Raw genomic sequence first — 26892 nt, forward strand, 5'->3', positions numbered from 1 at the left:
AGGGGTCCAATGATGAAGCATGCCGCTGAGTGGACGAGGACCGCTATCAAAACCTTAGGGTTTCCACAGTCAGGTCTCAATGAACTCAGTAGAGGCTCATTGGCTCTTGAGTGCATGTGACTCAAGGAGGATCACCGCTCTCCCTGCACTCGGCGTGCTACTGAAGTCTCGCTCGGAATGAGATTCACTGCGTCCACTGGGCCATCTTCTTCTGCTTCATGTAGGGCTCAAACTCCTCATAGACCTGGTCATTGTTTGCTATTAGCAAAGATGCCACCTCTGCCCTCCAGAGATGCTACAAGCAAGACCCTGGGGAGCTTCCTGGAGGCTACAATGGGAACTCAGTAGTTGTAATCCCTGGTGTTTTTAAGGTAATATAAACATCACGTCACTTTGCCTTCAAATCTTAAAATCAGAATCTCCTGCCACTCCTGGTGAGTATTAAGTATTATCTTCTGATCAAACCACTAAACCACTTCTTCTTTAGGTTATTGGTTTAGGGCACCTTTCTTCCGAAGCCCATCACATAGTCCACCACATATTAAGTAGGGAATCTCAGACTTTGTCCCCAACCTTCGCTTTCCAACGAAAGGTGGGCACAGATCGGATGCCCATACAAGAGCTCAAAGGCATGCCATTCTGAGACACCCGTTGATAGGTAAAGATAAGACATGACAGGGGGTGTTCTGCTTTCTGCACATGGATTTTCACATATTGCCCATCGCGCTCTTCAGACTCTGCTTAAACCTCTATAATTGAGGATGTCTAGGATGGTAGGGTAGAGAATGGAAAAGTGATAGTTTGTACAACACTCATCCCACATGCCCTTCATATACCTGGACTCGAAGGTACTTCCTCGGTCGGAGGTCACAGTCCTGGAAAATCTGCCTGAACAAAAATTCCTAAAAGAGCCCTGGTCACTTGGGGGGCCCATGTGGTCCTTAAAGGCATGTATCTGCGGCATCTGATGGCATGATGCATACAAAAGAATACACTTTTTGCCTGAGTCCATTCGGTTATTCAGGGGACAACCATATAAATGTCTGTTCTCTCAAAGGTTACTCTAGCTTTTGATAGTAGTGCAAGGGGGTGGGTCCTGTCCGCCTTCCTGCCTTCCCACTACTTGGAAAATTCAGTTACGTTCAATAAAAACTCTGTTTGGTCCCCCTTGATAGCCAATAAAACAGGCCACAAATCTGTTCTTTGGCTCGCTTGAACGTAAGCTGCTCCGGCAATGGCTCTAAGCACCAAAATCTGCATATTATTCCCCAAAAACTTGCAAAAGGTGCAGTTTATAACATCCAAAAAATAATGTACCCTAGGGTATCTTTATCTATCAGCTACAATAAATAGCACCTCAATTACGACAAACTCTGAATCAGAATCAAGGCCATAAGGTACACGGGTAAGATTTTGTACCCTTTTTCCATATGGAGAATGAAGCCTGTTTGCTTCGTCAATGCCTCTGCAAGTCCCTCTGTCTCATACCAAAGGTAAACCACCTAGTTTTAAATAAAAACTAAAATCTCACTTCCTGTTTAAGTGCTGGCTCCAAATAAAATTGGGCTTTATCTGAATGTACAGACTTACACATCAGGTGCAATTGCTTAAAATGTTGGTGGAGCCTAAAATCAAGAAAGAAGCTTTGCTCATCCATCAAGTTTTCACTATATTTATTTGACTCTGACTTGGATGAAATGGGAATTATTTCTTCAAAAGTTAAACAGAACCTAGTCAAACCCAACTGTTGGAAGATGTTGAATGCTAATTTAGCAGTAGGTCTTTTTTCAATTCTATCGAAGTTGCAGCTCAAACAGAATTTTTAGTAGATGAAAAATTGATGCAAACATTTGAAGTAAACACTTATATAAGCTTTCTAGTAATCCCCAAAACTAATCCATTCTATGTACCTTTGATGAACAGTCCTGTGCTAACTCCTAAAAAGGCTTTCTGTAACCTGCCTACAAGTCTATTACACTATTTTAATATTCTTTCGTAGATTGATATTCCAACCCAAATAGCAAAAGCTGGTGAATTTTTGACTCCTACATGGTCTTCAAATTACCAATCTTTGTTTTCCAGTTCTAGCAAATAGGGCACACAGATCTTTTGCAATGGATTGACACTAAGCCAGTCCTATATGAACTAGATACTTTCCAAGACAAGATGGACGTAAAAACAATTGGATTTTTCATTTATTTCAGTTGTCCATATATTTCAAGAGAGTTTAATTTACGCTGCAGACCTGCAGGAATTAAATCGAGTGAAATAAGGTTGTCAGCATACGTTAAGATAATAATTTTCCTACGGCACGCACTTCATTTGTGTCTTGCCGGAGATTTTAATGTTGGTCTCCCTCCATGCCGAAACACTCTAGCCCCCACTGTGGATTGGCTGGATTCAAGAAGCCTGGAGTTGGAGACTATATTAACATCTTTTGACCTAGTGGATGGATACAATGGAAATGTCAGGAAAGGACATCATCGCCCACCAACCTATAAAGACAGAGGAGCACCCTCTACGATAGATTATATATTTGTCAAAAGGCGCTTGGTGGAGGTTCTTATGTATGGGTCTGTTGTTCCATCTACCTTTAGCGACCATGATCCCCTTGAGGTTGCCCTACTACTGGTTCCCAGGAAAATGCATAAGAGATTGGAGCTAGCAACCTTCAACCTTCCACAGATAATCTAAAGTTAATATGGAGAATGCGTGATCCTGCCTGAACCCTAAAAGTACTAAAAGAGAATATGAGATTGGTGGAAGTCTGTTTGGCGGGAGAGGACACTGGTCACCATATTGTGAATGCATTTAGTGATCTCTGCTCTAGTGTCAAAAGAGCCCTTCTCAAACCTGTGCAGCCCCCTAATAAGTTAAATGTCTGGTTCAATCAGGATTGCAATGTGGCTAATCAGGATTTGAGATTAGCACTTAGGAAAAAGCCTAGAAATCCCAAAATAGTTACCATCTTGAGGAAGTAATACAAGGCTGCCACGTCTAAATGTTGGCAGGTAGTTTTAAGAGATCAGTGGGAGTCATTTGTGCATGCAGCCCTCCGAAAAGACAGTAGGCATTTTTGGGACTTCGTCTCGGATATGAGACGTAAAAACCAGTTTGTTTCCCCGGTTTCCTGCCATATTATTATTGAAGTATGGGAAGCCCACTTCTGAAAACGTTATGCTGCCCCTCCAGTGGAGGAAATTTTTTAATATTGATAGAAGGAGACTGGCAGATGTTAAGATAACTGTGGCTGAGGTGGAAGAGGCTATCTCACAAAGTGTAGGGGGAAAAGCACTCAGGCCGGATGGTGTTCCCATTGATGTATTTAAACACAACACTGAACTTTGGGCCCCTCTTTTGACTAACATGTTTAGTAACCTTGCACATTCAGATGTGCCTGCTTCCTGGCGTACCTCAACTATAAGAAGGGCAATAGAGATGACCCCAGCAGCTACAGGCCAATCTCACTGATTGATACCTCATTTAGGATCCTAGGGCGTGTTATATATAAAAGAATCCAGGAGTGAGCCTGAGTGGAATCCATCTTGCATCCTTCTCAATATCAGTTCAGGAATTCGATTGGGACAATCAAGCAATGTGTAAATCTGAATCTGGAAATAGGCAAATATACTGTTGCAAGGCGAATGCCCCTGTATCTGCCTTTCATAGACTTAAATGCCGCTTTTGACTGTGTCAGCTGACCCAAATTATGGCAAATGCTGGTGTAGCAGGCTTTGGATGCTTCCTTTGTTCACTTTCTTGTATATTTGCACATGGACATGAGAGCCAGGGACAGAATTAGCGACAATGGAGATGTGACCAATGACATAGAGATTGATAGGAGTGACAGACAAGTGTGTGTTGGCCCCTTTATTAGCTATTTTATATATTAATGATTGCACCCATTTTTAGCAAGTGTTACCAGTGATGTCCCTGTAGTCAAGGGGGGTCGCCTACATACACTCTTATATGCTGACTACCCGTGCTTATGGCCCATACGCCAAAAGCGATGCGCCTTTTGGTATTTGCCTTCATTCAATTTAAGGCCAATGGTGACTTACGCACTAATTTCTTGAAGTCCCATATTATTACGTGGGGCCCACATTGTATCCAGCTCTCCTCTCTGACAGTGGGCGTAATTCGTAAACCAGTGTTAATAGCTTCCCGTGTCTGGGAGTTATGTTTGCTGCATCTGGAGCATGGACACTTGGTATTGTACATTGCCAAATGCAGTTTTCTGTAAGGCAATCAACTCTTTTTTCTGTCTTCCTCAACCTCGGGAGGGGGGCATTTGGCATCTGGGCTGCAGATTTACAAATCCCAATGTGTTTCTACTGCTAATTATGGAGCTGAGCTGTGAGGGGATTGCAAACTGCAAAGCCATACAATATGAAGAAACAAGCATTGGCATAGCCAATAGGTCTCGCTTTTGGGACCTTATAAGTGTTTAGCCATGCAACAGTTGCATAACTAAATACTTATAAGGTCCCAAAAGCGAGACCTATTGGCTATGCCAATGCTTGTTTCTGTTTATTACTGCTCTGTAGTAATGGCGGCGCACGGGTGCCACCATTACTACATAGAAGTAATAAACAGGGAAAAAAAAACTGGCTCACGGAGAACATCAAAGCGGCCGCGAAAGTGAAAGTGATCGTGATCAAACATCAACGCGGCCGTGCGGCCGCGAAAGTGATGCGCACGCGCCCGCGCGCATGCACTGTAGCTCTAGGCTACAGTGGTAGCACTTTTTTGAGCCCGCACAAAAAGTCTCGCCAGGCCAGCGCATGCGCTGGGTCAGGCGAGACCTAAAAAAGGTTTTGCAGGTGGCTTCTTGGTGTACCAATTTCTACCCCTCATATCATCTGCCACAAAGAACTCAACCTCCAATATATAATTCATTACATTAGGGTCAGACCTAATATTTTGGTTGTCAATCAGCAGTAATGACTAGAGATATAATACTTGATTGCCTCTCTTGTGACGATGGCCTCCGAATCCCCTGGTTGGCATATGTTGAATCAGAAATGGGTAGAACTGGTATGCTGAGGGCTTTTGTCTAGCCAGATGTCTGCTCTTGTTTTAATAAACAGAAAATAGCCTTAGCTTTTTATGAATCTATGAAGGAAAGGCGTTTTAGAAGTATAGATGGGAAAACTCAGATTATGTCATTCTTGTGTCTGAGAGTCCCAGATTGCCCCCCTGTCTATTTGTGGCACCATGTGGATGTAGCAGCCTATTTGTGGATGCGCTTGTTGTTATTTAGGGTTAGCACTGATACTGTTAAATACTTAATGTGTTTTCCGCTTGGCTATCAGCCAAACCTTGCGGCTCTTCCTTCCGTGCCCGTGCGATGGCAAAACTGGCCAAATGATGATTCAGTTTTTGCTGTTTTGTAAATGTTATTAATTTTATATCAGGCAGTTTCTAATCCCTCTGTTTAAAAAGAAGTATCATAACATTAGGCAGTGAAGAGCCGCATTATCACAGGTTCTGCAATTATCTGATGCGGAAATCTGTTTATATGTAGGCTCATTTTTAGGTCTCGCCTGACCCAGCGCATGCGCTTGTCTGGCGAGACTTATTGAGAGAGCTCCAAAAAGTGCTACCAGGCCAGCCTAGAGCTACAGTGCATGTGCGCAGGGGCGCGCGCCGCGCCCGCGATTACTTTGGCATAGCCAATAGGTCTCGCTTTTGGGACCTTATAAGTATTTAGTTATGCAACTATTGCATGGCTAAACACTTATAAGGTCCCAATAAGGTGCCAATGCTTGTTTAACTCACGCTGTCAGGGTATTTCCAACTTTATAGCTCTACACTTGGCTGCTAGTATTTGTTTGCAATGTCATATTTATTGCTACTTTGATATATGTCTTTTAACTTCTCTGAAATGTTTTATTTGCTGTATTAATGCTACTTTTATGGGCGAAAATATTGTCTAAATAAAGTGTTTGAGCTGAATTGAACTGAATTTCTGAAGCATTTAATAAAGGCAAAAAAGAATGGGCATCGGCAACATACTCTGGAGGGTAGAAACATGTAAATAAAGCAGGCGGGGTGCTAAGGGGAACCTTACTTGAGGCTATTGTTCACCCACATCTTTTGAGAGTGTCATTTTGGATTCCTCATTTCTATTTGCACCCAGTTGTCTTTATGGAGCTCGCTTAACAGAACAAGCTTGTGATCTGGGATTTCCAGCTTGTGCAGTTTTACCCACAATATATCTATTGACTAAATTGTAAGCATTTGAAATATCTATAAAGGTCATATATACTTTCTGACTGTATAAATTTACATTTTTCAAACATAAATGGAATGGCAAAGGAATAGGCCACAGTAGAATAGTCCTTTCTGAACCCATGGGATTAACCCAGCTGATTGCACCCCAATCTTTCAGTGTGTGCAATATATATCTGGAAAATATTTTTCAATTAGCATCTAACAATACACTTAAGCTGTAATTAGCCGGGCTGTCTCTTGCCCCTTTTTCGGTATTGCCCCTCAAGAATTCAGGATTTTTTTTTTTAACTATGCAGGAGTATTTTAAAAACACATTATTCAAAACCAAAGACCAATAAGGTAGGTATAGTGGGATCCTTGGACCTAGATATTTTTGCTTTCCATAAAAGTGTTCCAATCTCACTCCGCTGGGTCTGATAAACAACGATCGTGCGAAACCCTTGGACTCTGATACCAGAGAACAAACTTCTCATTTCTCCCTCTACCCTCATACAAGTAGGAAAAATAGTGTTAAAGTATTTTACACCCTCAATAGACACCAACTTGGGTCATTACTGATTTGTCAAAGCCTGATGTATACACCCCCAAAAAGATGTCGAGTCGTGTCGGTCTAACGCAGAGGATATTCACTCCCAGTTCTTTGCTTTTCATCTCTATAGTTCCTTGTGTGGGTTATTGATCTGTAACCTTCAACTGTGATTTCTGCTCTTTCTCTGCATTGCTCACTATATACACCTGGTAATTCTATAATCTTTTTAAATATAATATCTCTGGCTTGTGATGGCAGATACCCTTTCTAGCAGATGTAATGAAGCCTAGACTTTGGTACACAATCAGATATATATTGAAATGATGCACAATATCATAGTACCTCCTCTAACAAGGAGTGGGGAGGTCTCCACATCAACTACATGAGATGGAGACAAGAAAGTATTTAACCAACAATTTAGCTTTAACTCAAAATGAGGAACAGACTTTAAACATGTTTGTTTCCATACCAACAGGTTCCCAAAAAAGTGCGAATCAGGTATATCTTTCAGCAGCTGTCCCAAAACTTAACCAAATTAGTGGCATGGTCACTGTAATCGACTGGGAGAACTTTCACAGAAACCAGATACCCCTTCATGGTGTAAGAGTGGTTGTGTGTGAACACAGAGGGAATCTTCAAGTCTATCAGTGTGGTGATAAACTGCTGAAGGGGCCAGATGCACCAATCTGGGCTTCATCCCAGCATCCCTTGGGTTAAGGGGCAGCAGGGCATCATTTCTACTGGATGATTTATTGCCTGGAAGAAGTGCTAACAGAAGACTCGTGACATAAGGACTGGACGGGACAGCACTAGGCTGACTCAAACCATGGGCAGGGAGTTTCAAGATATGAGGTGCCTAGCAACACTGCCTCCCAGGATGACAAGCAGGGTTGTCTGGTGCACCTGGAGGGTGCTGGAGATTCAGATGTCTGGTCACATAAAAACAAGCGGAGACACTATGGGCCTGAATACGACTGTGCAGCGCCGAGTCCGCCACGCTGCCGCCCCCGCCAAAGCCGTGGTCGGGCCTTACTCCGGATTAGGAGTTTCCGTCTGTCTGGCAGCCTTTTTTTACGTTCCTATGGTGGTGCCCTGAAAATGGGCACTGCAATGGGAAAGTCAAAACAGTTCCTGCATGGCATGGACTCTAAAGTCCATGCCGAGCAGGAACTGGTGTGCATGCACACAGGGGAAACATGTTGTGCCCCCGTGTGCATCCACATGGAGTGAGGCCCTTTGTTCCCTCTCCGCCATGGTTTCCATGGTGGTGGAACCTTCATGAAAACCATAGCAGAGGGGAAATTTGTAATATGCTTGGCATGAGCACGGCGGTCCCATCAAGCATATTACTGCCTCTACACCACCGCCAGTGGTGGCTGCGGTGGGGGGGTGGCGGTCCAACCACCCTAGTCATAGAAGGGCGGTCTGGAGTTCTCCATGCCGTACCCCCACAAGTCTGGTGGTCCATGGACCACCAGACTCGTAATCGGGCCCTTTATATCTAGAATTAATGCTATTACGTGATTATGGGTTGGGACCTGTGTGAGGCATACTCAAACCCACTTCTTTGCAGTTTCTCAACACAAATGGGCTGTGGGGGCTTCAGCCCACCCCTGTTCTTTACACTCATGAGGGCGCCGATATAGATGAGATCCTCCCGCCTACACCACCTTCCTCCACCGCTTCTCCGTTGCTACCAGAACTCCTGGAGGTCCCTAACATACTTTTTTTTATTTTTTGGAGGGCCAGAATGCTGCCATTTTCTGCAGGCTGCTAGGCAGTACAAAAAGGTTTTTTGTAAGTGCTTAGTATGCACAAATGTTTTGTTTACTGTGGGACCAAGATATTTCTCAGAAGCCTACTACAGTTGGCACCATCTGCTGTCCCTCGCAGCGCTGCGAATGCCAATACCGACGCTACAGGCAAACGTTCACACTCATGCAAAATTGAGAGTTTGGTCTATTTCAGGTCACCCAAAGCTAAAAGAATAGCCTTGGAGGTCTGGTGTTGCTTTTTTTTAAGATATATTGAGGTATATTGATCTGTTAAAGCTGTTGCTGGTGTAACGTGTTTAAATTAAAGAGACAGCGCCACCATGTGCTGGAATGGCATACAAACGTACCGGTACAAAGAAATAAGTGTCAGTGCCAAGCATAGACAAACACCGGCACAAATTAAGCACTGGCTTTTATGCAACTAAAAGTATTTTTTTCTATGTACCCAGGGAAATAGCATCTGCAATCTTCGATCAGTAAGTACACAAAAAAATGTCCCTTGCATTATTCTGCATATGTCATCACTCATATAGTCGCCTAAGGAATGACCAAGTCTCTATGAGCGACTGCGTCATCACACCTTTCTTTGCATATTTTGTGTATTTCGTCAAAAAGTACTGCCAAAGTTAATAGCTGAAAAAGGGGAGACATATTGTATTTGCCAATGCTTGTTGGTGGATGAAGAGCCCTCGAGCAACCTGAACATGCTTGCAACGATTCTGTAATTCGACCCGCTAAGAACTAAGCTGCCATTAGGAAAAACCCAGAGATCAAACGAACTCATCTGACAGTGAGTGAATAACCACAGAGAGAAACCGGAAAACACCGAACCCATGACGTCACACTCGACAGCACTTACACATACACAAAGGACAGGCCACAGGGACCACCCCGGATCCCACCCTCAAGCAGCTGACCTCTGGAGGAAAATGTTTTTCATTATTAGTGTATGGAAAAGAAGGTTTCAAAGTCGTGCTTTTGTGAGGTGGTTATTATGAATTTAAATTTCCAATAAGTAGCATTACAATAGCGAAACCTGATTGTTAGATCGTTAATGTACTCCTTGCCCTGCCAAAGGCTGCAGGAAATGGACAGACGTTCGAGCAATGGGCAGTGGTGGCAAGAGAAGGGCAGGGTGCGGTAGGGCATTGGCCTGGGGTGTCAGTGGCATGGAAGACTCAAAGGAGATAGACGAGGGTGGTAGGAGGTGGGCAGATGTGGAAGGAGATGGACGGGCCCGGTAGGGGGCAGACAGAGAGTGGCAGAGGGTGGTAGGGTCCTCATTAGATGGGAAGAGTGGAAGAAAGTGGCAGGAGTGAAGCGATGGGAATGTTGTTAGGGGACTGGCAGAGAGTTTCAGGAGATGGCAGACATCCTCCTAAAATGGGTAGATGAGTGGTGATAAGAAAGAAAGAATTTGACAGAAACTAGAAGCGGGTGGCAGGAGATGGCAGTGGGTGAAATGAAGGGCAGCAGTGAGGCGTCACGGGCAGAGGTGGCTGGGGATGGACAGGGGTACCAGGAGAGGACGTTCTAGCAGGAAATGGGCTGTGGTGGGCAGCAGTTTCGCACAGCCTGTCAGGACACGGGCAGAGAGTAAGGGGTGGTGGGCAGGGCTGTACAGGACAAGGGTGGGTGACTAGAGAAGGTGGGCGGAGGAGGCAGCAGCTATGCATAAAACAGGGGATGACGAGGGGGGCTGGGAGAACAACTCAGGGAGTTAGACAAGGTGGGTAGGAAATTGGCAATATGGAAGCGGGAAGGATGAAGAAGAGCATGGGTGTGGCAGAAGATGGGCATCAAAGGGTGGCAGGGGAAGGGCTGGTTCGGGCAGGAGATGGACAAAGGGTGACTGCAGGACTGATGGTGGAATGGCAATGGTAAAGGTTGGCAGGGATGGTAGTGCCAGGGAGCAGAGGCGAGGTGGCAAGAGATGGGCAAATAGTAAAGGTGGGCCGGTGGCGGAATGGAATGGGTAAAGGGCGACAGGAGGGCAGGGTCGGGTCACAAAATAAACACAGCCCCCATTAGTGGACCAGATAGCTAGAAAAGTGGCCCACGGTTGTAAATCACGCCAGCTTTGAACCTGTAGAGACACGCTGTGTGGGTATTTTGCAAGGTATGGGAGACTACATGCTAATGTGTTTACTGCATGCAATGTGTGTGGTAAAATCAGGGAAGTCAAGAGTGGAAACCGGCCCACCTGGCCATAAAACAGGTCCACACACTGCTAAGAGCCGACCCACACCCTGGTCTGTCCCATCGCTAAATCGGGCACTGCCTGATTGCCCTATAGGCCTGTCCGACCTTGAGGTGGAACTGATGGTGGCATGACGAGGGTAAAGGTTGGCAGTAGAAGGGCTGGTGGTGCCAGGAGATAAGCAGAGGCGAGCGGCAGGAGATGGGCAAAGGGTAAAAGGAGGGCTGATGGTGGCAGGAGAAGAGTGAAGGTGGGCAGGAGATGGACAAATGGTGAAAGGATGGCTGGTGGTGGCAGGAGATGAGTAAAGGTGGGCAGGAGATGGGCAAATGGTGAAAGGAGATCTGGTGGTGGCAGGAGATGAGTGAAGGGTGGCAGGAGACGGACTAGTGGTGGCAAGGGATGAGTGAAGGTGGGCAGGAGATGGTCAAATGGTGAAAGGAGGGCTGGTGGTGGCAGGAGATGAGTGAAGGGGGGCAGGAGATGGTCAAATGGTGAAAGGAGGGCTGGTGGTGGCAGGAGATGAGTGAAGGGGGCAGGAGATGGTCAAATGGTGAAAGGATGGCTGGTGGTGGCAGGAGATGAGTAAAGGTGGGCAGGAGATGGGCAAATGGTGAAAGGAGATCTGGTGGTGGCAGGAGATGAGTGAAGGGTGGCAGGAGACGGACTAGTGGTGGCAAGGGATGAGTGAAGGTGGGCAGGAGATGGTCAAATGGTGAAAGGAGGGCTGGTGGTGGCAGGAGATGAGTGAAGGGGGGCAGGAGATGGTCAAATGGTGAAAGGAGGGCTGGTGGTGGCAGGAGATGAGTGAAGGGGGCAGGAGATGGTCAAATGGTGAAAGAAGGGCTGGTGGTGGCAGGACATGAGTGAAGGGGGCAGGAGATGGTCAAATGTTGAAAGGAGGGCTGGTGGTGGCAGGAGATGAGTAAAGGTGGGGCGGGGATGGTCAAATGTTGAAAGGAGGGCTGGTGGTGGCAGGAGATGAGTGAAGGGGGGCAGGAGGAGGAATGGTGGTGGCAGGAGATGTGAAGGTTGGGGTGGCAGGAGATGGGTAAAGACTGACAGCAGATGGAGCAGTGGTGGCCGGAGATGTGTAAAGGGAGGCGGGGTCAGGAGACGAGCAGGGGCTGCGTTGCAGGAGGGTGGCACGCGATGGGCAAAGAGTGACAAAGACGACACGGTGTCTCCAATCGGCGAAGTCTGCTGCTGACATCCCCCGCAGCCCTGTCACCGCTGCTCGTGCCCGCCACATGATCTAATCTTCAGTCTGTACTTCCTCTTATCTGTCAGTGCCGCCAATTGAAGGGGATTTAGACTAGAGTTGGCACGGAGGGGAGGTTAACCCTTCCCAAGCCCGATGACGGCCCCGGAGCCACGTGCCACTGGACCGCTCCCAAGTGCACTCGGAGTTTCAGACTCTCATAAAAGTTCGTCAGAGCGCGAGCTGCAGACAGCGGCACCTCCGGGTCGTCAGTCCCTGCAGCGGACAGGCAGGGGGTGTGTTGTCGTTTGCCCCCCTCCTCCCCCAGCCGCCACCCTCCAGAGTCAATACTCACTCAGCCAGAGCCCTATGGTTTCCTCCTGCTGCGGCCCCGGGGCTGCCATCTCTGGGCTGCGCTCACTGAGGTCCTGCTGAGACCGGAGACAGGTCATGGGACCTGAGGGGAAGGAGGGGAGAGGGTGGGGTCGGGGGGAGGGCGGAGAGGAGGAGGAAGAGAGAGAGAGGAGGCGACAAGAGAGAGGAAAGCCACAAAGTGCTGGCCCCTTCCGAGAGCAAGCAGCATTTATAGCTTTTGCCTTGCCGACCCACCCTCCAAAACTCGGGCATTGGCAACACCTTTCCCTCCGGGATTGTAGTTTTGCTTCCTCTCTTGTGTGAGCCGGTTTGGACTTTATTGCATTCGCAAGTATTACCATTGGTGCCTGGGCACCATTAACCATGGCACCCCACACAATGCAAGATACTGCCACCATTAAGGTCTGCTTGATACCAACGTGGCAACATCACTATGCCCTGCTTTGTCACTGTGTGTCATGAATTATCACCGCACAGGGGCAGCATTAGAGCAGAGGTGGGCAGTATTGTGCAAGTGGATGCCTACAATATGCCAAGCACTACCACCATTGCTCTATGGTGAATCATTATGCCTGTGTGGGGCACCATTGTGCAAGGTATTCCAACAACATGCCAAGTGTCAGCACAATACTACCTGGATCTCCATGGTGCCATGCTTGGGCACCACTGCACCATGGCTGCGCACAATATAACTGCCGGTCTGTCAGGGCCAGCGCTACACCAGAAATAGGCGCCATTGTACTATGCTTGCTCGTAATATGTCAAGATTACCACCATTGTGCCAGGATCCGCAATTAACCCAGGTGAGCTAACTAACTAGCTGCTATGAATTGCCACCATGGTGCCAGGGCCAGCATTTCTGCAATGGTGGTCATCATGCTATAGATGCCCACAGGGAACAAGTCCTAAAAAAAGAAGTGGGGGGGGACTAACCTAGTTAATCAGTACGCAAGTGACATCATGGCTCGTGACATCACAGGAAGCGGCATCACAAGAAGTGACATCAGATCTTAAGCCCTCACATATATGTTTAACATGTCTATCATGAGGACATTAGAGCACATTTCGAGTATACAGGGAATCCCTCCTGATATAGGCAGAAAATTCACACTTTTGTAAGCTACACATAAAACAGTGTTGCCTTTTGTCAGCGTAAATTTCCTCTACCTGTAGTGCTTTACCAAGAAAAAATAGTGGTATTTAAATTATTACAACGCCTCATCGGGGTAGTAAGCACTATATAAATGCTAAATGCTAAAACGGCGTCCACCCTGTGAAAATAACGGGTGGACACCGTCCACCCGCGTGTACCCCCAACTTGTGCCCTGGATTCCCACAACCTGCCAAGAAACACCACCAGCATAGGAGGGGCAGCACTTTACCAAGGGTGGGCAAAGGGCATCATCCTGCAGAGGCCCACAAGTTGCCAAGAAATGCCACCTTTATGCAAGGGCGAGCAAAGCATGTGTTGGCAGGCTGCCAGGGGGTTACAGAGTACCACAAACAGATACACAATATCACTCCTGATTGGTGGCCTGACTCGCTTGGTCTCTGCCCCACACCTTGTAGTAAAGCTAAAAACTTGGGAGTTGTGATGGATGTGAAACTTAACATGGGGGACCAGGTGAGCAGGGTCGCTTCTGGTTGTGCCTTGGTTCTCAGAATGATCAGAAAAATTAGGACCTACCTATCCGAAGGGTGTCTCCGCACGGTGGTGACTGCACTTATATTATCGCGTCTTGACTATTGCAATGGCCTTTATGTCAATTTGCAACTTCAACATCAAAATAGGTTGCAAGTCATTCAAAATGCCGCGGTCAGGCTCCTGACCCAGACGCCCAGGAATGTGTCGGTCAAAGGAGATTTGAAGAAACTTCACTGGCTTCCCATCCATCTGAGAGTTCGTTTTAAAGCAGCGTGCATAGTGTTCAGAGCCTTGAACGGAACTGGACCCAAGTTTTTCTTAGATAAGTTTTCCTGGTACACCCCCGGCCGTATGCTCAGATCTGCCGGGGCCAAGCTAGTGAAAACTTCTTGCATCAAAAAGGTTAACTGGGGAGGAAGGAGTTTTGTTCATGGAGCATCAAAAATCTGGAATGAACTTCCCTTTAAGTTGAGAAATGCCTCTGATCTTGGCTTCTTCAGAAAAAATCTTAAAACATGTTTTTTCTCTCAGTTTTAGTTCTTTCAGTGTTAGGTTATCAGTGCTCAGCGCCAGGACACCGTAAGGTAATCGCGCGCTTTATAAACTTTAATAACATAACATAACATAACTCCTGCCATCCACAGGATGTATTTATATATCACTTTTAGTTGAAAATTCCAAACAAGGAAAAAGGAATACTTGAAACACACCAGCGCTGCATGAGACATGTCCTGGGTTGCCTGCATCAAACCCAGATCAACTGCGAGGTACAGGTTACTGGCGTCATCTGGCGGTGCAGTTCTTTTATCCACCTGATGGTGAGATTTACATCTTTAGAAGATGGGGTGAGGAGTTACAATTCTAGTTTCTAATTCAAATTTTCTGCAGATTGATGTACGATTTATAACATCATGGGAGGTAGAAATGAAGCTTGTAAAATGTAAAAAGCTTGTGAAGTGTTTACTCCAATCACAACAGAAAAGTCCAAATGGTACTGCATGAATATGACCAGAGTGCCACACTGAAAGGTGTCAAGGGCTCCGGCAACTGGCAGGAAAGGAGTCACAAGGGTCGGTTATTGTACCCGACAGTGTATCGTCTGCAGTACATTCAGCAGGGTCCAGGAGGGCCGGGTCCATGCCATATTTTTAGGACACCCCCATGAGATGCATGCAATGAGACCTTCCAGCAATCCTTTATGTAGGGGTAGGGGGAGGGTGTATTCTGGCATGGATCTTGAACTCTTGGACAAGCCGGACCCCTGCTCTACATGCTCTGCTCTCTTCTTACCACGGCTTCAATGTCATCCTGCCAGTCTTCGGAGGCCATCTCCATGACTTCATCAATGAAGAGACTCATGAAGGGATCAAAGCTTCTGGACATGGTGACCTCTTTTCAAGTTTGTGGGAAGAAAAGAGTAGCTGTAGGAATCAGTTTCTGAATAGCTCCACATTTGTACCCTCTCTCCAGTTAGCAAAAGTATTTTTATTCAATTGCATTTTACATTTACTAGATTTTTTTTAAAGTCTAACAGCTCAAGGAGCCAGACTGGAAGAACTTCCACCGGACACCTATGCAGGTGTTAGAAGTGCCTGGGTCAGAAATGAGGCTCTCTGGACGCTTATGTTTAGTGAGGTGGCAAAGCCAGCAGCAATCTGTCTGGCACACTCGAGCAGGGTTTAGTGACGTGCCCGTTTAACGCCCAATAATGCAAACTGAATACTAATTAAAACATGTTTTATGGCCAAAAACTGTAAGTAGCCCTACAAAGCCCCCTAACCACTTGTTAACGACGATTCTAAAGTTACCCAATACCCCGCTAGTGAAGGTACAGCTTTTGCAACAAAAGGGGGTTACTGAATAGAGAGCAATTTGACACGATTCCAGATGTTCACTTACATTTGGTTTTGAAAACGCGATTTTCGATTTTTCACCATACTTACCCACCTTAAACCTACAAACAATTCTCCATAACTTTGTTGATTTTGACAGGTCTCTAAGGCCCTCATTTATGGGATTTTGGCATAGGGCAGCGCAGCAAGGCATCTTGGTGCGCTGCCCAACGCCAATGTGACAGGGCAGGAATGCAATACAGTGCAATCCTGTCCCTTCTCCCAGTGCTGGCGCCGTTTCAGCAGCCTAGCGCCAACAAGTGCAAGGGTGCCTGTGTTGTCGACAGGATGGTTTTTGTGCAGGAAGTGGCATCTTCCTGCACAAAAACAATCCTAAGAGGCGTTTTCCTCTTTCTATGTGTGCTGCAGCTCACATAGAAAGGACGAAGCGAGGAGAAATAGAGATATTTCTCCTCGTTACGCCTCACCTGGGGAGGAGTAAAGTTTTAGTGCATCCCCACGTTTACATGGTTTTGTAAAGCTGGGGCAGCATCAAAATCCATAGGTGTTGCGTGGGAAAACCCACGGCAATGCCCATAGAACGCCTCCTGGGCGATTTGCACTGCGTTGCTTACTCAGGATTTAAGAGGCCACTCAAAGCCACATTGGGCGGCTTTATAAATTGGATTGAGAGCCCTGCGTCACACATGTACTACTTTACGTGGTGCAAAAGCGACACAGAGCTCTCATAAATAAGCCCCTAAAACGTTGCCATCATAACCTTCTCTATTCATGACAACGTAATCCTGACACACTCATTACACATTAAAGTTTATTCCACAACATTCACTCTTCCATCATGCTTTGTGTCCTACACATCATGACGTATCTTTACCTTGCATGCAAATTTCCCTGATTCGAGATCTTCAAATATGTCTTGTTTGTTAATGCTGGTTACAGTTTACAACAGGAAAGCCTTACATTACAATGTGAAGGGTTATGTCCCACCTAACTCAGAGTCACCCTCTACAATTGTTTCTATAATCCAACTGACTCATCGAAGCTAAATCGAAACTATCTGTGAAGGCTTTATTAAATTGTTCTACCAACTAATCAGCACTTCCTTTGATGGTAAACAAAATCAATTAATTGTCTATGATCATATGAACGTCAAACCTAGCACCCCGTGCACATGTTCTAAAATAATGCATACCCAGGATTATTTTTCCATAAAACAAGTAACTGTGTTATGCATCCTGAAGAGATCAGGAAATGAATACACCATTTTTTTTCCTTTTCTTTAATTTCGTCAATAGTGCATCAGGTAGGTAACTAGTGGTAGACGTTCTGATTATCAATGTCTGTGTTGACCTCGCCTAGTGCCGACACCTCACATGACTCTTCCTGCATACCCTGACCAGCTCCATCACACTCCCTTTTGATTCATGTTTGACTCTTTTTAATCCGTTTTTTTCTGGGTGCCACCAAGAAGGCAAATTGCTTTATGAATCTCTAGAGAAATATTGTGTTAATCCCAGAATGGATTTCAACTGCTGCTTCTTCCCTGTCCTCAGAGCAGAGTAAATGGTCTTCGGTATCCTTAACCTTGGTGTCATTCCACTGGTCAGCAGCAGGCTGGACTACAGCAACACCCTCTATGCAGGAACCACGTCTACCCTCCAGAAGAGACTCCAACGCATACAGAACACCTCCGCACGCCTCATCTTCGGACTCTCTCGCCACAGCCACATCACCGCCCATCTAAGAGATCTTCACTGGCTCCCGGTCAACAAGAGGATCACCTTCAACGCAGGACCAGCATACCTCAACGAACGAATGTCCTTCTACACCCCGAACCGCCAGCTTCGCTCCGCCGACCTCGCCCTCGCCGCTGTCCCACGCATCCGCAGAACGACCACCGGCGGCAGATCTTTCTCCCACCTCACCGCAAAGACATGGAACACCCTTCCTGCCCACCTCCGTCAGACCCAAGACCTGCTGACCTTCAGGAGAAATCTCAAGACCTGGCTGTTCGACCAGTAGCTGCCTCCCGCCCCCCCCCATAGTGCCTTGAGACCCTCACGGGTGAGTAATGCGCTCTACAAATGTTTGATTGATTGATTGATTCCAACCTCATGTACAGTACAACCAAAATGCTCAAGTGTTAGCAGTGAATGTGTATTGTCTTGAGTCACTTGTTATTTACTCTCTACCGAGCATTTCTAGAAACGTACACAACACGTAGTCATGTTCTTTCCTACTGTTCACATATTCTGCGTCATCTTCTTGGACGTATTTGGATTTCTTTCATTTTTCAGTAACCTATTTGTGCCTCTTTTATTAATAATTAAATACTTTATAAGAGCAACCACGTAGCTCCCTGAAAAACTGCAGATTTGAATGCTAAACAAAGCACTTACTGGGAAATGTAGACATTCCTTCTGCAGTTATAAACAATATGAAATAACATACATAATTATGGAAATAAATAAGCTATTTATCCTGGCAGCGGTATTTACTACTACACCCAACTCACAATCATGGCCTCTATGGTAAACTCTCATTGCTTGTTTACAGTATTTCAATACCATTCGCCCTTACTTTATAAGTATGAAAGCTCCAGTCTCATGCCTGCTGCCTAATCCGATGGAAATCGACTGTGATCTGTGGTACGTCACATATGGCAGCCATGTTGTCCATGTAAAAAAGAAGCACTTTCTGCCAATCTTACGTTTTTAGTCAAGAGTAGGCTAAGACATTCAGGGTCAGTGGACAGGGTGGAGCAGTGGGCTGAATGCTCAGTGCGGAAAAATTGCTGTGTTCTGGAGGTTATGAGTTTGTATCCCAACAAGGCAGACTGAGCATTTCATCTTTCCAAGGTCAGTGTAGCATAAACAGGGAAAAAGTAACATCTGATATTTACTGCACTTAAAAATAGCATTATGTGTGGTACGAAAAACAAGTTTTTGTTTGTAATTAGGAAACTCAAACTACAGTTATTATTATTTATTTATTTATAAGTTTTACATAGCGCTAGCAAGATCCATGGGTATCAGAGTGCTTTACAAACACGAAAGAAATAGCATGGCATAACATGATATAAGGATGCATAAAGAGACAGGCATACCATTTCAAGACAGAATACATTAAAGGCATGAGTGATAGCTTGGGTAGATGAAACAGTCAAATGACCACCAATCCTTGATGGTCTAGATTGTGAGGAGAGTCGATTAAGCTAGTGGAGCATGGATCAGTTGGATTTGGCGGTAAAGTATTTGTTGAGGAGATGGAGTTTCAGGTCCCTTTTCAAGCAGGAGAAGGAGGGGTTGCGTCTGAGTTCCATAGGGAGTGCGTTCCACGTCCTGGGTACATTGCCCGAAAAAGATCGGGACTGGGTGGTTTTCTTTTTAAATTTCGGAGGGATGAGAAGAAGTGAGTTGGAGCTTCTCAGAGTTCTGGATCTTCCTGCTTTCACAAGTTTGCGGTTTAGGTAGTTGTGGGAATGTGTGTGAAGGGTTTTGTGTGTGATGAATGCAGATTTGTAAATACATCTACCTTCAATTGGAAGCCAGTTGAAGGATTTGAGGGTTGGTGTGATGTGTTCAAACCGTTTAACACCTGTTATGAGCCGAGCTGCCATGTTTAGGATTGACCATAGTGGGGCTAGGTGAGCTTTTGGCGTCCTTGCTAGGATGGCGTTCCCGGAGCCCAGTTTAGAGAGGACTAGGGATTGAACTATTGTCTTGAAATCATCCTGGGGGATGAAAGGTTTACTTTTCTTGAGGTGTTTTAGAGAATTCCCAGAATGCATAGCAGTGTTAGATTAAATTTAAAAGGACGGAAGTGTCCTTTGTGACATGGCACTACCTGGCAGCCCCTTGAAGTCTGTCATATGACACATAAATATTTGTAATGCCAAATTGCAACCAAAATGTTTGTTTTCACCATCAGGACATATTAAACTACACACAAGCTGTTTACGAGCAAATACACCGAATAAATATTGATGCAATAAATAACTGTGAAGAGCTTCAAATCGCTGTTTAGCTACTATCAATGTAGGAACAAAGTTCAGACCTCTGTTTGTTACCTGACATGTTCAACAGGTTTACTGCAGCTTTCTCAGTAATACTCTCGTCCTCTGTCTCTCTAGAGTTTTTTTATTTGGTTGTATCTGCCATTTTCTTCTTCCCACTGCCTCTAGTAGAAGTTATTTTGCTTAGTGCCTTAAACACTATTTCAGCGAAAACTATTTTCTAAAGTTGCTTCTGAACTTCCCATCCGGTCTGATACCCACAGAGCTTCACTCTGGAATAAAGGATTGAAGTCGCTTCTTCCTAAAGGAGACACTTAAAATGTGCCTAGATAGTGATTGTCAGTTCATCTGACTGAAGCGTATTTGGTGTTACACTTGAAGGACTGGGGCTAGGATCTTTGTGTGTCCCCAACCCCCCCCCCCCCCCCAGCAGTGTGCTCCTCTGTGGGTGGGTGGCACTTAGTGATCACCCTTTGGCACGCCATGTCACCCATGAACCATGGGGGCTATTTGCTCTCTTTGCCCATCAATCTTGAACTCTCTGCACTCTGTGGCACATAACATGGGAATTGTATGTTGTTCTTTAGCTGCCTGTAGCGCCTGTAGATGGGGCTCCTGTGGTGCATAAAAGCAAGTTAGGCCAGTTACAAGCAGCTGTTATTACAGAACAGATAAGGAGGCGAACCCTGTGTTTCTTCAGAGGCGAGGAGGAGGAAATACAAGGCGCTGTGTCCGGTTACATCTGCTAGGCAGGATAAGATAGCGCCGAAGAACCCTCCTTACACAACATAGTGCTGCAACATTGTCAACATTAGGTGCACCCCCTCCCTGCATGCAGAAGTGCAGAACCGACAGCTGAAACCAATATCTCTATTTTTTAAATGTAAAGGAAATCCATAAGCCAATCAAACAGAAAGAGAGTCCTGGACTTTATATATATATATTGATAACACATTTACAAATCCCCGTGTCATCTCCAAGGGACTCCTGCTTTGTTTTCAGCCTCGCCAAACACGAAACAATGGACTACGAAGTGCTTTTTAAATGTCTTTTGCGAACACAAAGGTGTTACCTCCTTGCGATGCTACAGTCAGTGCAGCGACTTCTCTTCTGTCGCATTGACCCTCCTCCCACCGCACCCGCCGCACTCCTCGCCCTCTGCTCGTCTTTCACAGGAAAGCAAACGCCCCACAGAGGTGCTGCGGAATTTACAAATATATCTTTGATTTTTCTAAATAACTGAAACTCGCCCTTAAGGGCGGCATCCATCTTGTTACACCGAGGTGTAGCACAGCCTCGGTGTCTTCGTAAAAGCTCTGGAGATGAACATGCGAGCTGAGAGCCTGATGTTGGTCGAACATTTGAATGTTACATGTCTTCTTAGCAGGCTTTTCCGGTGGCGTTGATTTGCCTAAAGTATAAATTCCTCGATGTTCCCCCTTCAGTCAGTGACACAGGCGTGGTTGGGCCCTCGCTGCTGTTGTCAGAATAAAGAACGCTGAGTGGCAAATAGCAAACAAGGGAGTCCATGGTAAGGCCAGAAGGGCTGGGTCCATCGCAGATATTCAGGATGACTTTGCCATCAAAAATACATCTGCACAAGATGACCCTAAATGGAAATCAGTTACATAGTCAGTGGTTATCCCGAACACCTGGCATGGATCTGGCCTTCCTGGACCTACCCTGGCCACCCATGAGTCTTTACTTACTTCTAATCTGCACTTCCTGGACCCACACTCCTCAGTGCAGACTTTATTGTACCAGGTTATGATATGGCAAGGTTTGGGCTGACACAAGGCACTCCAGTATTTACACACCTCACCCTTCAGCATACTGCACTTCAGAACTATCGGGAGCCTTCCACAGTTCAGCAAAAGCCACACGTAGACGGAACGCACCATAAGGTAATATTACATCCCACCCTGTGATTTGTGCATCTCATCCGTCTTGCTGTCGGAGCCATTGCAGCGCGTTGTCCTCTGCTCGCACCCGGGTCTTGTTGCCAAACCACCGCCAGAGGTGCCCAGGCCGCTTTCCAGTGCATCACGGTTGCTCGCTGTTCCAGTGCAAGTGCCAGGTCTATGAGTTTGTTCCCTAACTCGTCCGTTTTGGGGCGGAGCATCAGATCCAACAGGCCTGTTTTGGGGGTGTTGATATGTTGCCTCCCAGTGACTTCTGTTAGGTAGTCATAAACTTTAGCCAAGAACGTATACAGTGTTGTGCACTGTCCTGTCCTATGGTAAAAGTCTGCGTGACCTGCACCGCACCAGCTTTGAACATCCTGTGTAGTCGCACAGGAGTCAGATATTAACCTACCTACACCAATATTATTCTACAGTTCTTTGCTTCCACACAAATGCATGTCTGTTCCCATGCTATCCACATGTAATCCTTCACTTTAACAGAACAAACTCCTTGAAACCAGACCTTTTGGCATTGCCAATGCTTGTTATATAAGGTATGGAAAATACCTGGGTCTCTCCGTTCCACAAGTATTATAAACTGAAACAAAAGATACTCAACAAATCTTGACACAAGCTCATGGCTTTCATCCACAGTAAAATAAAATGCCTGACAAAATGTCACAGCTACAGAACCAGATTGTCACCAGTGCCTGCGTTCAATCTAACGGGCCACCCCCAGACCTCATATCCTCCAGTTAGGGGCTGGTATGGAGACCATGTCTATTTATTTTATCATATGTTAAGCGCATAGAATGCCATAAAACAGTATTACGGCGCTGGGATCGGTGCAGCGAAAATCAGATCTTCCGTTTTCCCAAGTTAGGATTTAACCAGTTGTCTAACAAGTTACTGACTGACCTTTTCATTGCTGTTTCATTCAAGAAACTAACTCCTCGTAGGAAAGATCTTTCAAATTCATCGTATTCTGGGTGGAATGGCGCAGGCAACAACCAGAGTAGATTAGAGTTGTAACATCTGTTAAAATGACGACTAAAAAGCTCTTTTTTGGTTACCTCTTCCAATTTTTTTTTTAATTGTCAGAACTGTTCTGGGAATATTATCTCATAATATCTCATTTGCCATAATATTTGAATCGTATTTAGGTCATAGGTTTCATCAGATTTTGTACCTTTCTTCTTTCGCTCCCTTCTTTGACTAGTCTTGTTTCTTTATAATACATAAATGTTTTTTTGTTTCCAAGTTTTGGTATGGCGTTCTGACTTATATTGGGAATATGCTTACTTATTTTATATTCATTATTGAAAATCAATAGAAATTATTAAAATGAAAAAAAAGATTTACTCAGCGGTTTTCACCCAGTGGTGCATCAGACCAGGGAAGCTTGGAGAGAGTAGTGTCTGTGGCACAATTTTGCATCACGGGGCTAATCGTGTCACTGTGTGACGCAAGCTCCCATGAGGCAACTGCTTGTCGTGACTTGCAGTGATGTCATCTGGTGTCCGCACAGATGATGATGTTTACTCTGGCGACGAGTAGAGTCGCACGACTGCGACTCTATGGTCGGCGGGATGCTTCGGAGTTGCGGCCCCCTATGGTGATATTTGGCGCCCTGATGCGCGAAAGTGTTAATTACTTACACTTCTGCGGTGGTTTCGTAACACCTTGGGCTTCAATGATTGGTTAACCTCGCCCACAAAGGCGTCTACATTAATGATGTATCCATGATTAGATTGTATTAAGCTTTAAGTCTTACGTTTGGGGGCGCAAATGTACGTTACGGCACTTTTACGCCGAGAAGGACTTACGACGTCCCAGCAGGCGCGCAACACCCATTGGGCTCACCGGGCTTCAGCCCCCCCCGTCATGTGCGTCAGCCCGGCTGAGACAGCCTCGCGGGCTGGCGTCCGTCTGATTGCAGCCGCACCCGAGTACTTAACAGGTCTTTAAAAGACCATTTACTCGTCAATGAGGCTTTTGTTGTGTGTTCACCCCTTCTTACAGCCACTCTCCCTATGGCTGGAAGACTTAGCCCCCCCGAAATCTTTTTCAGCCCCCCCCGAAATCTTTTTCAGCCCCCCCCGAAATTTTGCTCTAGTTGCCCGCCTGCGTCCCAGCCACTAGTCACTGTGTCGAACGCTGATTTTGAGGTCAAGGCAGGGGGTCTCAGAGGGTCATGCGGTGCCCGGCGGAGAGAAAATGCAACGCGTTTTAGGATTTATTGTGGGGAACACAGGCACACTCATGGTGAAAAAACCATTTCACGGGATTCATGAGAGGTATGAATGGGGGGGCACTCCCAACATTGCAAAGGCTATCTTAAAGGCGGGGTCAAGAGTCGGACAAAAGGCCGCAGAGTGAAGGCGACACTTTGGGGCTAAATGTAATGTAATGGGGTGACCTACAGAGTGAGGTGTGCATGCAATCTGTCTTCTGGCGGGAGTATCTAATATGTTTCTTTTTTTCCTTCTTATTTTTGGATGTTTAACCTCTTATATGTACAGTATTCACTATTTACATCTATACTTGTTTAACTTGTCTGCTTCTCTGTACAGCGCTCCGATACCCTAAGGGGTCATGTTCGCGCGATATAAAACCTCTCAGATAAATAAATAAAATAAATAAGTAAAGGGGGTTAGATGGTGAATAAATTAGAACAGGCCGAGAGGATGGGCCTTAGTGGTGCTACTGTGAAGGCAACGGCAGAGCTGAGAAGTAACATCAGATTGTATTGTGTGAGGTATTTGTAAAGCGCACTGTGACCGAAAATGGTATCCTGGCGCTAATTATAACCGCTGTGTAAGAAGAACAACTGATGGAGAAACTGAAGAGCAGGTCATTGATGAGGGAATAGCCAGGTTTTCAGAGATTTCCTGAATTTTAATAAGTCAGAGTGAGCTCTTAATGGAGCTGGTAATTTATGCCATATCCAAGCTGCATGGACGGTAAAAGTACGTCCTCCTTGTCGGAATTTTTAAAATCGGAGTTCTTGGACATAGTTGCCTGTGGTTGATCGAAGGTTTCTGCCAGAAGTATATTTCTTTAGATTGGTTTGTAAGGGTTTTGGTCATTTATTGTGCAGTGCCTTATGGACAAAACAGAGAGATTTAAAGATAACTCTCTGCTTGATTGGCAGCCAGTGGAGGTCCTTCAAGGCCTCTGCGGCAGATGAGCATCGAGGTCTGTTCAGTGTTAGCTAAGCTGTGATTATCTGGATGCGCTGTAGCTTCTTTAACAAAGAGCTAGGGGCTCCTAGTAACAGGGCGTTGCAATGGTCCAGCCTACCTAGTATTACACCTCTGGAAATCAGTGATCTGACTGGCAGGTCAAGCAGAGGATATAGCTTCCTAAGGGCCCGGATCAGTGCGAAACAGGCCTGGTAAGTCCGTTCACTTGATTTTCCATAGACATACTTTGATCAATCATCACACCTAAGTTTCGTACCGCCGCTGGGTTACCCAATGGCAATTCCGTGGGTAGAGGCCAGAAGTTAGGTGATAGAGATACCGGGATTTTATTGGATAGGCAACAGAGGAGTTCGGTTTTGCTTCCATTCATCTTGAGTGAATTTGCATTCATCCAGTCAAAGATGTCAAGAATGCATGCCTGGAAGTTGCCTATGGTGTCCTCCTGGTCATTGTTCAGCGACATAATAAGCTGAGTATCATCTGCATAGTTAATTAGCTTAATATTGTGGGTCTTAATAAGTGAGATAAGGGGTTTGATATACATTTTGAATAGAATAGGGCTGAGGTAAAAGCCCTGGGGGACAGCATTTGTTGTCAATCTAAATTTGGATAAAAAAGGGGGAAGAGATACCGCCTGACAGCGACCAGACTGATAGGATTTTAGCCAGTTTAACATTGGGACCCCCACACCCACTGCCATAGGTCTGGACAGAAGAGTATGGTGGTCCACCTTGTCAAACGCAGCCAACAGGTCTAGGTGGACCAGTACAACAGATTGTCCATTGTCTGTAGATGGAAAACCTGGAGTTACCAAGCCATTGATGCACCCTGCTGGGCAGCTTGCCCCCTGTCCTTGGCATGTGCGTGTAGCCACACCTAGGAGTAGGCTTGACTCCCGGTGCCCCCATGTTTAGAGCAACCACCTCCTTCCCTCACAAGCCTCTGTGGGTGCAGGCTGGTCCCTGGTGCACTCGTGTGAAGTGGAGTCACCCTCCCTTCACAAGTCCCGTGTTACCCCCACTCAAGTATACCACCCCGCAAAAATGTTGTGTTTTCTTCCAGTCAACACCCGCTACCGGATTCTTCAAGCAGCTGCAGGTGCTCGACCTGGCCGTGTCAATGCCTTACAGCTTCACCTCCCTAAAAATACTATTTCTTAGCTTCTACGGGGCAGAATGTAGCTGCTCACCTACACCTCAAACTACCACGCCATGTTTCCATCACAGGCCACTTCCAGCCTCTGCCTTGATTCCATATTAAAAAAAACACATTTCTGGAAGGCTTGGCACTTGCTTTAGTTTAAATCTCCCCACCGTGGTGTTTTCCTCTTTATTAAATGTATTTTCTAGTGGCACATACCACTCAGATGTTTGTGATCCTCAGGTGAAAGTCTTCTCAAGGCTCTTCAGATCAGGGAATCCGCCAGGCTGGCACTCACTGCTTGGAATGATTTTTCAGCTGAGTTTAGATGCCAATCTAGCTGCTAGGAATTTACGAAGAAAGACAAGACTAATATGTTTAAAGACTAGGGTGTGCACTGATGGAGGTATTTCTGGTTACCCCAGCAGTGAGGAACAACTGGTTCTCTCTGCACACTACGAGTAGGTTTAGAGTTACAAGCCCGGCTGCTCTCTGTCCTCCACCCTAGACTGACAAAGATCAGGAGCCAACAACGCCACCGCAGCAGCAGAGTTGACTTTCTTGAAGGACCGCGAGCTCTAGTTTTTCCTTCAAGCGGACAGTTTGCTTTCTTATAACATAATCAAGTCACTGTCCTTCTGGCAGACTCTGTTTAGAGACAGGAGTCCCTGTGCCTGATGCTCCATAAGAAACACGTAACTGTTTTGAATGACTCAAATCTTGAAACAAAGTTTTATCCAAGTAATTCTTGAGTGGTGTTTGCTTACCATCCATCAAACATTGCTCTGCTAGAGTCCTAGCTCAGGCAAAAC

General features: G+C 45.9%; 1 protein-coding gene across 4 annotated transcripts in view; it reads right to left on the minus strand.

The window, feature by feature from the left end:
- GGA2 (golgi associated, gamma adaptin ear containing, ARF binding protein 2) overlaps positions 1 to 12494 on the minus strand; it is an 86324-nt gene extending 73830 nt beyond the window's left edge. For 2 of the 4 annotated variants that reach the window (XM_085629502.1, XM_085629500.1), the window contains exon 1: positions 12298 to 12494. In XM_085629502.1, the coding sequence (XP_085485628.1) occupies positions 12298 to 12394 (97 nt within the window). In that variant the 5' untranslated portion in view covers positions 12395 to 12494. The remainder of the gene's footprint in view (positions 1 to 12297) is intronic. The other 2 variants (XM_085629501.1, XM_085629499.1) reach the window with 1 other exon arrangement.
- Between the last annotated feature and the right edge of the window lie 14398 nt (positions 12495 to 26892).

The sequence above is a fragment of the Triturus cristatus genome, chromosome 10 (assembly GCF_964204655.1).
Source record: "Triturus cristatus chromosome 10, aTriCri1.1, whole genome shotgun sequence".
Lineage (NCBI taxonomy): Eukaryota > Metazoa > Chordata > Amphibia > Caudata > Salamandridae > Triturus > Triturus cristatus.